The sequence below is a fragment of the Crocodylus siamensis genome, chromosome 13 (assembly GCF_052110815.1).
Source record: "Crocodylus siamensis isolate JL-2025a chromosome 13, ASM5211081v1, whole genome shotgun sequence".
In the NCBI taxonomy this organism is placed as follows: domain Eukaryota; kingdom Metazoa; phylum Chordata; order Crocodylia; family Crocodylidae; genus Crocodylus; species Crocodylus siamensis.
The window spans coordinates 25,242,254-25,255,609 of NC_143407.1; the positions used below are offsets into that span (position 1 = coordinate 25,242,254).

Genomic DNA, 13,356 nt, shown 5'->3' on the forward strand with positions numbered 1-13,356 from the left:
CAACGAAGCATGTATAAGAGACTGGAGGAAGAAGAAGGAGAAACTGCTTTTAAGCAATGGCAACAGATGAGCATTTCATGGCCCAGGAGCAAAATATCCAGAACTTGAAGAACTTCTTGTAGCTTATGTGCGAGAGAGACAGCAGTATGGGTATGTGATGTCATTAGAAATGTACCAGATAAAAGCACATGAAATTGCAAGGGAACTTGGCTTAGGTCTTCAATTCAAAGCGAGCAGAGGTTGGATACGGAGATTTTTTTTTAAAAGAAATGGACTTTCAATAAGAAGGCACCCAACAATTTCACAGTGTCTACCTGAGGCATATGAAGAAAAGTTGACAGCTTTTCAATGATACGTGATCAGCCTGCGGAAGCAGCATTCATACTTAGTGTCACAAATGGGAGTGCGGATCAAATGGAAGTCTATTTTGAAATGCTGTCTGATACCACATTAAGTGACAGTGGCACAAAAACTGTTCACTTAAAACCAAGCAGGTTTGAAAAGCTGCGCTGTGCTGTTACGTTGGCAGTACTTGCAGATGGAACGAAGCTGCCTGCCTATGTGATTTTTTTAAAAGGAAAACTCTCCTTAAAGAAAAGTTGCCAGAAGGGATAATTGTGGGGGCACAAGCAAATGGGTGGATGGACAGCACGTTACTGGTGGACCGGGTTAGGTGTGTGGTGGGAATGCAGACCTGGTGCTTTTCTGAAATTAAAAAGCATGCTTGTATTGGGTAGTTTTCAGGGACACTGTACAGAGGAAGTGACGAAACAGCTGAAAGGCGGAAACACAGACCAGATTGGATGTCAGGCCTCCTGGTATTGCATGCTTCAGCCGCTAGATGTCTGCGTAAATCATCCTTTCAAAGCAAACTTGAAACGTCTATATGCAGAATGGATAGCAAGCAGTAACCACGCCTTGGCATCAGCCAGGAAAATCAAGCGGCCAGGAATACTGCAGCTGTGTGAGTGGATCAAGGATGCATGGAGTCTTATCTCAGGATTTAATAATTAAAAGTTTTAAGAAGTGCTGCATTTCAAATGATCTGGATGGCAGTGAAGATTGTGATGTGGGGAACAGCAATATAGATGATGCAAGTTCCACAGGAAGTAGCAGCGATGAAGGAGCATCCTTGTTTTAACCCTCTCCCTTCTTGTTCAGTCTCATTGGTTTCATAGGCATCTAACAGATGTTGCATTGGTTGCAGGCTGGTTGTCCCTTTGTTTCCCTGGTTCAAAGCAGCTTTGTCAGAGTGGTGTGACTGACTGGGACTCCCCTTTTCAAGAGTTGCTCCATTGCATTGTTGCTACTCTGCCAGTAGGTGGCCAGTGAGAACACACATCCCAGCATGCCTTATTGTTGTCTAGGGTCCACAGGCTCCTGGGCATTCCCCAGTGCAATGGAAAGTACCCATTGCACGGTCAGTTGGGTGGAAGTGGCTGGGAGTGACCGGACAGGACTACCTACCTGTTCTTATCTACCACTGCCCCGCCAGTACCCCACACTGCTACCGCCAAATGAACCTTTACATGGTCCTTGCCCTGCAGACCGTGATCACTTGGTGTCAAGAGTTTGTGCTCAGGGTTATGAGTTGAAGGGGTCAGCAGTAGCTCAAGCAGGGTGACTTGGCTTTGGCCATCTGCAAGATGAACAAGGATGGATGTTTTATGTGGGAGACTATCGTGGTTGTGGACAATACAGTGTGCTGTGGGAGCTTCACAAAAGAATGGAGAGGCAATTTTGGACCAGGGACATGACCAACTACTGGTAGGAGCAGTTCATTCTGATCACCTGGGTCAGTGAGAAGTGGCAGCTGAACCTCCTCATGTCCCAGCCCACCTTCATGGAGATCTGCGCAGAGCTGGCCCATAACCACAGAGAAGTGCGTTGTGATTGTGTTGTGGAGGCTCGCTACCTCTGCCAGTCTGTTTGATGGCCAGTCAGTTTGGATTTGGCACACCCATGGCAGGTAAATTGGTGCAGGAGATGCGCCTGGCAGTCCAGTGGCTGATGGCACCACGGATTATACACATGGCTGACCTGTGGGATATCATGGACTGTTTGGCCAGCCCGGGGTTCCTGAACTGCATTGAGGCTGTTGACAGCACCCACATCACCACGTTTTTCCCTGAGCAGTGTGGCTGGAATTTCATGAACCCACAGGACTCCAGATTGATGCAGGCAGTGTTAAGCCACTGCAGGCATTTTACGAATGTCAGTGCTGGCTGGTTGGGTAAAGGCGCATGATGCCAGGTGTTCAGAACTCCTATATCCCTGACATAATGGAGCAAGGAGAGTTTGTCCGCTGGGATGTCCAATACTGTGGTGGAAGCTGGGCATGTGGCCCTCCCCCTCATTCCTTTTTCCTGTTTACATGCATCCTATTAAACGCTGCAAACCTAATTTGAGCTCTCCCATACTCACTTCCGGCATACACGGTGCAAGGTTGGGAGGGCAGGGGGCATTGGTGGAGATGGGATGGGAGCGGTGGCAACAGAGTAGGCTGTGTACTGTTTGGAATGGAACCTGATGGATGCCCCAAGATCATAAATAATGAGAGGTTTCTTTGCCTCCGTAGTGTTGCAGGAGTTGGCCTGAGTGGGGATGTCTTTAGGGTCCCATGAGCAGAGCAGATGTATTTGTTTGGGGGGCGGGGAGTTGGGAAGGGAAGAAAATAACTGAAGAAACAGCCTAGAAAGGTTTTTGGTTTGGTGGGGGTTTTTTTGTTTTTTTTTTTCTTCTTGGTTCTTACCTATACAAGCAGGGGAAATCGCTAGTCTCACTTAAATGTGTGTATATTTAGTAAGAAGAATTCAACAGAATTGAACAGAACACAGCAGAAAACTTCACAATCCTCAAGACTATGCATGTAGAAAAAAATCAATGCATGCGTCCCTGTGCACCAGCCCAGGCAAAGCTCTTCCCGGTGCACCACAGCAGTACCCTTTCACTGACTACCCACAGGTAGACCTGTGATCATGGGCATTGTGAAGTCCTGTTCCCTGGCAGGCTTGAAACCACTCTTACCTACCCGGCAACGTTACTGCTGTCACCAGAAGCTAGGATCTCAGAGTGGGTGGAGGTCCTTGCTCTCCCCACAGCTGCCGTAATCCTGTGCGAGGGAGAGGTTCCATGCTGTGGTCTCCACCAGGGTATTGGTGTTTGCCTGGGAAGGGCTGGCACAGTTCCCATGTGGCAGTCTGTCTGGACTGTTTGATGCCATGGTGGATCCTGCTTGTTCCTCCACTCCCTGGCCTCAGCAGCACAGGCAGGACTCGGTGAGAGCTGTCAGCATCTCCATTGTTGTCGTAGTCTGGCTCATTCCACTGCCTGGCTGCTCTCTGCACCCCCTGTTGTTGTGGAGCATCATTAGAGCCAGAGACACACACTGGCTGCAGGTGTCTGTCCTGAAAGTAAACCAGTAAAAGAAGCAGTCACTGTTTAGTTCCGTACTGTCCAGATAAGATGAAGAACTCCCCAAGAAAGTTGCAAGGTCATCCTGCCCGCAGTACCACTCATTCCACCCGCTGACTCTCACCATGGTAAGTTTGCTTTCCCCTCTGCTTCTCTTTCCCTAGGGAACAGCTCTGAGGGGTCCCACTAGGGTGCAATGCCCATTCCTGGCCTGGGACATCACCCCAGGATCTCCCTGTCCACCCTGGATTGTGGGGCATCCTAGCAATGCCACCAACAGTTGCCAGTGGGCAAGGGTGGGGGTGGGGGCGGGCAAGGATTTATGGTAGAGGGATCACTAACACTCATTTCCCTGTTACTGCAGGATCCCTTCACCCTGGCTGATGTGAACCTAATCCAGCTGATCCCGCAGCGGGGGCCAGAGTTGTTCGTTGCCACCCAAGAAAGGCTGCCTGTTTGCTGCTCTTTTACTGGAGAACACGGTGGTTCCAGATGAGGTTTTTTTTTTTTTTTTGTGTGGAAGGGTTGGGCCAGCTACGATGGCTCTCCAGAGGGGAGAGCCATGTCCTGGAATGTGAGGTCATGGCTCACAAGGCACTTGGTTTTGTGCTAGTATTACCTGACAGACTTTTTCATGGTCAAGGCTACCGTAGACCCAGCTCTCACCTGACCTGTGGCCCGAGAGCTGGCACCAGCAGCTGAATATTTGCTACCAGCTAGCACCACTCAAATGGGTTGGAGATTGCTATGACCACCTGCCAACTTCCTGTGCCCCTCTCCTGAGCTCTTTGTGCATGCTGGTGCACAATGACAGCGGAGGGGCTGGGTCCATGAGCAGTTGAGGAAGATCCTGTGGCTCAAAGTCTTCACTTCTGTGCCTTCAGAAAATCGCCACCACGACAGGCTTACAGACTGTTCGGTTGGGAGAAGGGCACAGGGTGCTCTTAGTGACTGAGTGAGGGGTTGGACTTGGATTTGAACTGTGTGTGCCCTGGCCCCCCATGTGTACTGAGTAAAAAGCCCCAAGTCTTTCTCCCTAATTGTTTCCTAACCCCAGTCCTCCCTTTTTTCATCACCTTGCAGTTTGTTACAATAAAGTGTTTTTATCCTCTTTAACGGGTCGTGTTTTTGAATGAAGGGTATAAAAGCAACTTTCACATGAGGAGGAGGCTGAGCTGGTGGGGGGGCTGGTCCCAGCAATCAATTGAGCAGCTCTAAGCTACATGTGGATGGGCAGGATCAGGGGCTGGGCAAGCTGTCTTCATCCTCGGTGTGATGCCCAGAGCCTTTTCTCAAATTCCAGGGGTGAAGCCAGGTGCGGCAGGGGGGGACCTCAGTAGCTATTATTCAACCGTTGGGCTGGGGCTGGGTGATGGTCGTAGTATAGCCACTGGATGGGATGTCAAGTGGGTGACTGCTAGCACTGCTCTTCGATTTAAAGGTGAAAAGAACCCATTGCGTACAGTGATGGCACAGTCTCTTAGATGCACCTCCATAAAGAAATGATGGGACTTTAATTCTTTGATTCAATTGCAGTGGTCAAACAAAATGGGGAGTGGTGGGGAGGCTTGCCATGAGGCTCAACTTGGGGTTCCTCATCCCTTCCTGGGAACAAACCATGGGATGGTGTTTGGCACTTTGCCCACCCCCTGTTCTCTTGCTTGTTACCTTCAATACAGGGGTAAAAGGAGGTTCAGCTTTGGGGATCCCACCTTGCAGCTAACAAATGTAACTGTGGGCAGGCAGGAAAAGGCTTCTGCATATTTTCTCATGTTGAATGGGTCCCTAGGACTAGGAGGACAGCATTGCTAAGTGCATTGTGAACAGTGATGGAGAGCTTTGCCAGTGGATTTGCAGCTCATTCCTGCACATCGGGATGGCCAGGATGTTCCAGACAACTGGAGGACTTGGATTGGTTGCTGTCCAGATCCAGGTCTGTCTTAATGTCTGTGCTGCTGTCCTGAAGAGGCAGGGAATCCTTGACCTTGATCAGCTCTAGGGTTATCTGGGGGCACGTAGTTGTGGCCTGCAGTGATGGTGAGATCTAAGTCCCAGGAGATGCAGGCTGTGCCCACAACATGTTGAAGCTGCTCTGTGTCATTCATTGCCTCGTAGTAGGCGTGCCATGCCCTGCGTGTGCCAGACATGCAGTTCATATCCTGGGCCTTCATGAGCTGCTCCTTTGGCATCTTGCAGTTCTGCTGGCGCTGTGGTCAGTCACCCTTTTGCTTGTGGACTACTGTTTCTGCAGCAATGGTCCAGTATCTTATCTTGGTTCTGACTGGTGTTGTCCTTGCAGATAACTTGGAAGTAGTTGGCGGGGCCATGGTTTGCGCTCGGGATGTCCTCCAGATGCTTTGCATTAACAATTGGGTTCTGATGCTGACTTTGGTTGTATGGCTGGTGAGCACAGAATAGCTGGGAAGTTTCTGTAGAGGGCCTTAAAAAGGTGAGCGAGGCCACCTGTGACCTGTCATTTCTGACTTCTGTCCTGATGCTAGAGCACCTGCTTTGCGTTCGAGTAGCCAGGGTGCGGGAGCCATGCATTGAGGGATGCCTAGATGACCTCTTACCCAGCGTGTCCCAAGACACTGACCTACAGTAACCACACAGATGTATTCTGCAGTGTCTCAGGAGAAAGCAGGAACACGTTTTATCCTGCATACTTTGGTGGGACTTAGCCCAAGACTGGACATCTACGTCTGTAGACTGTTTGGCACAGAACAAAATGCTTTCTCCTGGGAGAGAGACAACATCTGCTTACAAGTATAAAGAATAGGTTTCAAGATTTTTTTTTTTTTTTAAGCTTATGTTCAAATACTTATTTTCAAAGAAAAAATTTCTTTTTATGTGCGCGTCTTATTCAGGGGCATGTGGTATGTGAATAAATACAAGTAAGCTTTTTTTCTTTTTTTTTTAAGGAAACTCACAAAAACAAATCATTTGCCAGTTAAAGGTTTTTACAAATAGTGAAGTGAATGAACTTTTTGAGCTCTTTAGACAATAATAATACAAACTAAATAAGTTCCACTTAATAGGCGGACAGTCGTGCCGGGCATAAGTTCATAGCAAATGCTCACAGGAGGACCGTCAAATCTGCATGTTTTACAAACAGTAAACTTTTTTAAGAAGTGGTGTTTTTTTAGACTTTGCAAAGTGCACCGTATGTTACTTGAAACACTTATGTCAGACTGTTGTGTTTTTTGGGATGTTTCCAAATGCTGATTTTTGGTAGCTATGCAGCACTTGCATTATAGAAGAGTAACGCTATGGTTGATTTGTAGCAATGAGTCCAAAGAGTTCAAAGAGAGCAAGAAGTCCTGCAAGCAATTCAAAGGTTCCAGAGATTGAGGTTACTGTTGAAGAAGGTAGGGAAACTTCCTTCAGGGAGTATTCTTAAAAGAATTTCCAGTAGGAATTACAGAATAGCTTTCATACTCATTACATTATCTTCATAGAAGTTGTGATCGCTAACTTGTGCTGTACTTACTAGTAAGTGTAATGTAGCTTCAGGATGCTTTTACTTTTGATTTGTATTTATGAGCAACAGGTTGAGTTATGTGAAGGATGGTGGTTCACAACACATTTGGGCTCTTCATTTCACATAGGGAAATAACTGACTTTAAGTTATATGGATGCTTATCTTGCTGGGATCCTATGACCCCAGCTGACTTCCTGCCCTTTGGGCAGGGGGCTGGACTCGATGATCTCCCGAGGTCCCTTCCAGCCCTGATGTCTATGAAATCTATGAAGTTAAAGGGAGATTAGTACAAAGGTGTGTAGTGATTGTAGCAATGCTAAAATGTTATGTTAAATTCCGTAATTCTTTGTTCTAAACTAAATTTTGGTTCTACTATTGACTCAAAGGCTAAGTTTTGCTTAGTAGTCAGTTGTGTTATTTCCTTGTTTTTCTTGTCTTGCAGGATAGGTAACTTGTAGTGAGCACGTATGTAAGCATATGATGTGTTTTCTGCAGGTCCTAATAAGCCACCAGCAGCAGAAGTTCGAACTAATCCTCAAACCAATGGATCCAACCTGGGCTTCAAGCCACGAGGAAGAGAGTTCTCTTTTGGTTGGTATCATGGGGCTTGATATACTTAATAACTTCTGTTAATACTGATGCTTAAAAGTTTTAGAGACTTCAGATTTGAAAGTTGTTATTCTGTTGGTGACTGAAATTCTTTTGAGCTGCTGTGTACTCAAATGACTCATTGTGGAACTTGAAGATTGAGCAATTCTTGGGTGTCAGGGAGCAGTATTAAAAGATTACCTTGGGGGTATGATAACAGGGCCATATGTAGGACTTGATTGTTACTTCCCTCTTTTCCGTGGTGCTGTGCATTTCATTGGTACTGTAATTGTGAAATATAAAACAATAGAAACCTTTGCCTAGGCTCAAGACGCACTTAAAAAGGGGAAGGAAAAGTTAGTATTGATTTATGAAAAATATCTACCTTGATGTAACACTGATATTGTTGAGAGATTGCATTTCTCAAGACAGCAACTTGTCTATCTATCCAGGTCACATTGCTGAATGAATTAATAAAGGCCCTTTTGTGAGTGCTTTGGGTGCTGTCTCCAAATACAATTCTCTGTCCCTTGTTGGAAGAGTAACTGTAGCACTAGTTGGGTTAATTAAGTAAACTCTTTTGCCTCTTTCTTTAGCTGTAACTTATGGAAGCCATCAAAGACAGCAGTTAGAATGTTAGATATGGGTTTAGAATGGAAGGGAATAGTTCAGAGTTGTTCATAATATGTTCATATTTCTTTAAGCAATCACAGTAATTAATTAATTTAGTGATATGCGATTTCTAGACACATCCACAGGTGTTGTCTAATTCTTCTTGTTTTTATGACAGAGGCTTGGAATGCCAAGATTACTGACCTAAAACAGAAAGTTGAAAATCTTTTTAATGAAAAATGTGGTGAGTTTGATGTTGACTTTTTTAAGTGGTACTATTTGGCACTTGTTCATTTTTGCTCAGCATGTTTGATGGTGTTCTTCGTCCACAGATTCCATGGAGCTCTACAACCCTTGCATATTTTGATCTCTGTTTTCTCTTATTAGGCTTACTTGTTCTGAGCTATCCATTTTCCTCTAATCTTTTTCTGTTTGCAACTAGAAATGGAGGGGGTGATGTCTGCACACATGTAGTGTCTGTTTTGACCCCTGAAATCTGTGTGCCCAGATACTTCAGAGACCAGTGGCTCCATATTGCCACATACCCTTTCCTCCCACCTCTGTGTTGTGTGCCCTCTTTTTTTTTCCTCTCATGCCTCGCCAATAAAGATGCAATATTTGCAGTTTTTACTTGGGTCATGTCAACTTGAAAATACAGGAGACCCTCGCCACTTGCGGTGGATATGTTCTCATATCCCCCACGAATGGCGCAATCTGCAAATAAGGCACTGTTCGTGACCGCCGTCTGCATTCGTGAATGCAGTGCACCTGGCGATTTGGGGTGGGGCATGGCTGTGCTGGTGGCGGCGGGAGCGTGGTGGCGATGAGCACGGCGCTCCCGAGGAGCTTCTTTAAACGTGTTTAAGATGCAGGTTCGGCGTTCGAAAATATTTTAAACTGTGAATGCCAAACCTGCGAATAGCGAGGGTTTCTTGTAAAATAAATACAACACCATGCTGCAGGAGAAGGGACTTGTAGTAGTTTATATTTCTGTGTTTTATTTCAGGAGAAGCTCTGGGGCTTACGGAACCTGTGAAGGTTCCGTTTGCATTATTTGAATCTTACCCAGAGGATTTCTACGTGGAAGGTCTACCGGAGGGAGTACCTTTCCGTCGACCATCTACTTTTGGCATTCCAAGGCTGGAGAAGATCCTCAGAAATAAATCCAAGATAAAATTCATCATCAAAAAGTAAGACATCTAGATATCTCACCTCTTTTATTGGAAACAAATTGCAAGGCTAAAAATAGAGTTAAGTGCTGAAAAGAACTGGCTGCTTCAATTCCCCAGGCCAGGATCTATATGTGAGCAGCTTTAGCAAAGCAGGAAACAGGAGGTTTTAATGTTGAGGAAAAGATGCGCAAGCATTTTTATGTGTTGAATATTGTCTTACAGCTTGGTTAACAGGAACCAGTCAGCCCACATTTCTAGGGTTATTTCAATTCCTGTTTTAGTTTTGCGTTTCCCTTCTATGGAGAGTTTGCAGGGTTTGGTTTAATGCAATTGCTTAGCTAAAAGGGCATGAGCACTACGTTAAGGAATGAAAATGTTACAGCGAGGTTGGTGGAACTTGAATTGAATATGGGTTTTAAATATCTCTGTAAATGCAGGATTGGTTGCAGGCATGTGTATGCATAGGAGCTTAGCCACTGCATCTTCCCACAAGTAGCTTGCCTACTGATGCTGTAGAAATACAGCATTTAAGACTGCAACCAGTTCCACCATTTAAAATATTAAGTCACGGGAGATTTGAGAGCTCTCCTGTGATGAAGGTAGAAAATTAGGAATAGCAAATGAAGTCTTGTTAACTTCAGCTTAACTAGCTGTGTGGTAATGATTTTGCTTTTTCCCCTCGTTGCTGCCGTTTTGCTAGCATTTCCTTTGCTGTGGATGAAACAAGTATAATTTTACTGTTTAATATGAAATATTTAATATTTGTTTCCAGGCCCGAGATGTTTGAGGCGGCAATTAAGGAAAACTCTGCTAAAAGCCCTCAGAGTAAGTATCCTGAATGCTAATAATTTTGAGCAGCAGTCTGTCATGCTGCTTCCAAAACTGATAATACTTCAAGAGCGTTACCCAGTGTAAACCTATTCCTGAACAATTTATGGTTACATTAAGGGTCCTATCCAAGTGCACATGGAGACCCAGCATTATATGTGGTGCCACTGATAAATCTCTGTAGTACAGGTTAAATCCCTGCTCTGTGGAGGCAAAAGGTTACTGTGCTTTCCTGACTTGTCCAGTTCCTTAATTTTTCTAGCTATTCACGTTCAGTAATGGTTTTCCTGTTTCCAGTCAGCTTTCTATAATTTGCCCTGTTGAAGGACCAAGATGAATATCAGATGACCTATGCTAGCTGTTAACAATGCCTTCTTCAAAGCAGGTGGGGATTGTGGCACATCTGAAGTGTTAAGGTCCTGGATTGTAACCTGTGAGAGAGGGCAAGCAACTATCCACTCCAGTGGAAATGCAAGTTTGACAGGTAGTAAAATCCCTGCATCAGCCAAACTAAAAAGACAGTGCCACTAAATTAGCTCACTCTCTTACCAAAATATGACACTTAACATAATCTATGGAAGAAGTTAGGGTTTGTTGTGCCACTGCTGGTCATCTTGCAACGAGCATAGAAGAAGTAGAAGTAATTCACTGTGTTAGAAGACAGACGGAAGGCAATTGAGACTGACTGACTAAATTAATATTGATATTTAGTTAGTCTGAGGTGCATATCTATTAGGGCTGTGCGAAATGGCTGTGTTTCGATTCGGTTTTGAATTCGCCTGTTTTGGAGGACAGCGATTCGTTTCAGTGTTCCAGATCGCTGTCCTGTTTCGTTTTGACCAAATCTGTTTTGGAGATTTGCCTCTGCCAAATCTCCTCCTAGTCTGTTTTGAATGGGCTGCAAGGGAAGCTTCGCACAGCCCTACCCAGCCCGGGGGTGGCTCTTGCTGCCTCAGCAGGGAGCAGGACTGGGCCGTGGGTGGCTTGTTTGGGGGAGGGGGAAGGCTGCTGCCCTCCATGCAGGTGAGGAGACCCCTGCGTGCATCTCTCATCCCTGTCTCGCTGAGTCGCGGGGCAGGGAAGCCGTGCAGAGCGGCGAGCAAGCCTGCTGATCCCTGCCACGCGACTTGGATCTCTGTTCCCTGCGGAGCCATGCGGGGGGGTCTCCTTGGTGTTGCTGATCGCACTGTGCTGCCCTGGCAGCGTGGGACTGCATGGGGTGGGGGTGGCAGCAGGGAGACTCTGGCACGGATCCCTGCTTTCTGCGGAGTTGGGTCACGCGGCAGGGGTTCCCCGGCCCCCGGTTTGATTCCCTAACTCTGATCGTTCCCTCAGCTCTTCCCGGGGGGCTCAGGCTCCTGGATCTGCGTGCCGGGTTTCAGCAGGCTGCTGCTGCAGGCTGGGGCCAGCGGCGGCACCACAGTCCTCTCGGCGCTTGGTGTGAGCTACGCCAAGTGGCTGCTGCTGGCCCCAGCCTGCAACGGCACCCTGCTGAAACCCTGCACACAGGTCGGGGGCCCGCGCTGCCTGGGAAGAGCTGGGGAAAGTGATCAGAAAGCTGGGGGATTGAACCGGGAGCTAGATGTCAATATAAGAGCAGTCCTCTCCTCCTCCCCCCCCAGCTTTTGTTTCCCTGCAAGCCCGGGTCCAAACCTCTGAAATTCTCCAAAACATTTCCAAAGCGTTTTGGAGCCTTCGGATTCATTTTGGTGCCTTCTGTTTCAATTCCGATTTGGTGTTTCAGGTGCCAGAACAGCCTGAAACACCTCTGAAATGAAATGGCTGCCGAAATGTCGCACAGCCCTGATAGCTACCCTTCCTTTTGCCTTCTCCTTATGTCATTTTAAATGAAAGATGAATTCACTGAAATCTGTTAAAACATGCCAGCATCACAGTAAAAGGTAGTTTTGTGGAGAGCCAGGAACAAAATGTATTAGACCCATGGTTCAGCTGTTGAAAATTAGTCTAGCTATTCAAGTCAATTGAATTATGACAGTTAACACCAGGGATAATCTGGCTCGCTGTCAAACATTTCCTGCATGAATGAGAACTTAGTGTTCTGCTGTTTTGTGCTTTGAGCAATGAATCTTACTAGGATTGATAAAAGTTTGAAAGGTCTAGTTTACTTGAACAAAACTTCAAAGATAAACTCCATGTGATGTTTAAAAAAATCTAGTTAAGCCTGTAGGGAAAGAAAGCAAGAACTGTTGTAATACAAAATTAAGTAATTTCTTTTCTTGGTTTGGATAATTTTTTCTTTTAAATTAAAGGGAAGACTCTTCAGAAGTTTAAAGTCTCTCACATTCAATAGCAATTTAAGTGCTTCAGAGCCCAAGTATTACAGGAAGTCACTGTCATTTAGATTCCAAAGTGCCTGTCACTTTTAAAAAAAAGGGGTCTTGGGTATTTGAAAATTTCACTTAAAATCTGCATGGGGCAAGGGTTTTTGAGGGTGATAATCTTGTATTGAACCAGCTGCATGGTGTGCCTTGTTGTGCCTGCTTTTCCCTCAGACCTGAAGAAGAATGCACTGCATTCAAAAGCTTGTCTATAGCTATCCCAACCATACAGTTGATCCAATAAGTGGTATCGCCCACAAACATCCTTGTCTCTTACATAGTTCCTGGACCATCACTAGTACATTACTCCAGCGCTACCATAACTTCAAATCTGTTGCTTTCCCAATCTTTTTCTTCTTACACGCTGTTAAAGGTTTTAGGAAATCTCCAACTCTTTCGCTTATAGTTTATATTTCTGATTTTGTTTCAGGAAAAACCAACTCTAATACAGCCAATACAACAAGCACCACAACGAATACAGTGACGAACACAGCTGCAGGTGTTGAAGATCTTAACATCATACAAGTGACTATACCAGGTATGTGAACTTGACGGATTTTACTGCTGTGTATTTCTTGTAGCTCTTTTTCTTTCCTATCCTGAGTGGTCCATTGGTTCATTGCGGCATTGAATGAAATTCAAAAGCCTCTTTGTAAGAGGGCTTTGCATACAGTTTTACCGCATTAATGATTTTCTCACATTTTATGGATCTCTCTCCGGTCACATCTGCAGAATAAATGAATCTCGGTCTAGTTCCTAGTCAGGCAGGGTGTCCATCTTTTCTTAGTCTCCCACCCAACCACATGCTAAATTAAACTTGAATTTGCAACTTTATTGGCAGTTTTAACAGACATGATCATAACTGAATGATCTGGGAGACCTGAATTATTTTCTCTTCCATCAAAATGCGTACTCAACTCAG

The 13,356-nt window shown here is 45.6% G+C and overlaps 1 protein-coding gene across 7 annotated transcripts in view; it reads left to right on the plus strand.

Moving 5' to 3' along the window:
- GTF2I (general transcription factor IIi) overlaps positions 1 to 13,356 on the plus strand; it is a 101,436-nt gene that overhangs the window by 71,395 nt on the left and 16,685 nt on the right. For 6 of the 7 annotated variants that reach the window (XM_090026602.1, XM_090026604.1, XM_090026603.1 and 3 more), the window contains 6 exons: positions 6,699 to 6,782; positions 7,391 to 7,486; positions 8,274 to 8,339; positions 9,102 to 9,285; positions 10,040 to 10,092; positions 12,865 to 12,972. In XM_090026602.1, coding sequence (XP_089882728.1) covers positions 6,699 to 6,782; positions 7,391 to 7,486; positions 8,274 to 8,339; positions 9,102 to 9,285; positions 10,040 to 10,092; positions 12,865 to 12,972 — 591 coding nt within the window. The remainder of the gene's footprint in view (positions 1 to 6,698; positions 6,783 to 7,390; positions 7,487 to 8,273; positions 8,340 to 9,101; positions 9,286 to 10,039; positions 10,093 to 12,864; positions 12,973 to 13,356) is intronic. The other variant, XM_090026605.1, reaches the window with a different exon arrangement.